At 46.4% G+C, this 1,991-nt stretch overlaps 1 protein-coding gene across 1 annotated transcript; it reads left to right on the forward strand.

Moving 5' to 3' along the window:
• Positions 1 to 522: 522 nt before the first annotated feature.
• LOC130588008 (NF-kappa-B inhibitor zeta-like) lies at positions 523 to 1,141 on the forward strand (the record flags this gene model as incomplete). Its single annotated transcript, XM_057388966.1, has 2 exons — positions 523 to 690; positions 1,025 to 1,141. Coding segments are annotated over 2 exons (285 nt in total), but the record flags the coding sequence as incomplete, so codon positions are not given.
• Between the last annotated feature and the right edge of the window lie 850 nt (positions 1,142 to 1,991).

Raw genomic sequence — 1,991 nt, forward strand, 5'->3', positions numbered from 1 at the left:
GAAATGGGATAAATGATGGGAGAAATGCTGTTTGTGCCTCACCTCGATATATGATTGCTCTGAAATCCCCCCTAAATCATACCCTAAATGTATGATTGCTCTGAAATCTGCCCTAAAACTGCTCCAAAATCCCCCCATAATCACACCCTCATGGAAACAGAGACCCAAGGAGCTGCTGGAAAAAAACAGAAGGATGCAACAAACACAGAAATATTCCAGTGAGAAACACTGACTTGGATTAGAGSCACAAAACCCTTCCTGCTGCTGCTCCACACCACCAGACCCGTTTGTGCTCCTCCATTCCCTCTGCTCCCTTTCCCAGAAAGGAAAAAAAAAATCCAAATTCCCAAATTCCCGAGGTGGAGCTCTTCCCTGAGCCTGGGGTGACCCTGGTGACAGGAATGGCACAGGAATGGCACAGGAATGGCACAGGAATGGCACAGGAAGGGCAGGGACAGGCGGTGGCTGCTGTGATTTGGGGTTTTCCTGGCTCTTTCCTCACCTCACCCCATTAATTTTCCAGGTCATACCCCTCTGCACTGTGCTGTGCTGGCTCACAACGCCCTGCTGAGGGATCAGAGCAGCCARACACAGGGACAGGAGCAGCAGGAGCAGCTCCAGCAGCAGAGCAGGGAGCTGGAATTCTGCATCCAGCTCCTGGTGCGCACCGGAGCCTCCATCTACAGCCGGGTGAGCTCCCTTATCCCTGGTTTTATTGGGAATTTTCTCCCAGTTTGGTGCTCAAAATTCAGAATTGGGGAAGGGACGAGCTGCTGGATGAGCCTGGTGCCTTTCAGGGCATTGCTGGCAGAGTTTGGTGAGGCTTTTTGGGGTTTCTGAGCAAACACGGGATGCTCAGAGGGTCACTGGAAAGATGCTCCCCATCAGCTGCAGATGGGGTTGTTCTGATGGATTTATGGAATATCTCCAGATTTTCCTGCAGAAAATTTCCTATTTTGTTTGGTCTTAAAAAATACTTCTTATATTTTAATATTTTTAATATTTTTTCCCATTTTTTAAACAGGATGTGAAAAGCAACAAGACAGTTCTTCACTACACAGTCCAGGACGGGAACATCTCCCTGCTCAGGTACTTCTTGGAGCTGAACGCTTTCAAGTCCAAGGATTTTGTCAACAACAAGGTAATTTTTATCAACATAAGGCAATTTTTGTCAACAACAAGGTAATTTTCATCAACATAAGGCAATTTTTGTCAACAACAAGGTAATTTTTGTCAATATAAGTTAAGTTTTGTCAACAACAATATAACTTTTGTCAACAACAGGGTAAGTTTTGTAAGCCACAATGTAATTTTTATCAACAACAAGGTGGTTTTGACTGAGGAAAGGAGAAGCTGTGAATCTGAACTTTCTTTTCAACCCCAACCTGCATTTTCCAGTGAACAGACCAGGAAATTCACCTGGAATTCAGGAAATTTTCCAGTGAATTCAGCAGGAAAACAGCAGCTCTGTCATGAAAAGCAAGGCCCTGTCCCAGCAGGATCTGGCAGAGTGAGGAGGAGATAACCACAAAAAAAAAAAGGAAAGATGTGGGAAATCCTTGAGGAGAACCATGAACTTTAGAATGCTGGGCTGAGGATGGAACAGCTCTGCAGGGTTTGACCACACTGAGAGGTGGCACTTTAGGACACCCAGGATCAATTTATTCACGGGAAGAATTTATTCACCCAGGATAAATTTATTCATGGGAAGAATAAACAGACACAGCTCCTGTTGCTGTCGAGGGAGATGGGGATTCTCTCTATCTCAAATGGTTTTTTTTTTAGGTTTTCTGGGTTGGTTAAAGCAAACTGGAGCCGTCCCCAGCCTGCCCCACACCTCACCTGGGAGCAGTGCTGCTATCTCAACGGGCATCAGCTTCACCCTTCCTCCCAAACAAAAAATCCTGACATTCCTGGGGCCTCGGCTGAGACATCGCTGTGCCATCAGCGCAGCTTCGGCTGCCTTTCAGCAGGGCTGGGGGTGATTCTGG

This window comes from Malurus melanocephalus, unplaced genomic scaffold, assembly GCF_030028575.1.
Source record: "Malurus melanocephalus ecotype Western Australia unplaced genomic scaffold, MMel_1.1 scaffold_3028, whole genome shotgun sequence".
In the NCBI taxonomy this organism is placed as follows: Eukaryota; Metazoa; Chordata; class Aves; order Passeriformes; family Maluridae; genus Malurus; species Malurus melanocephalus.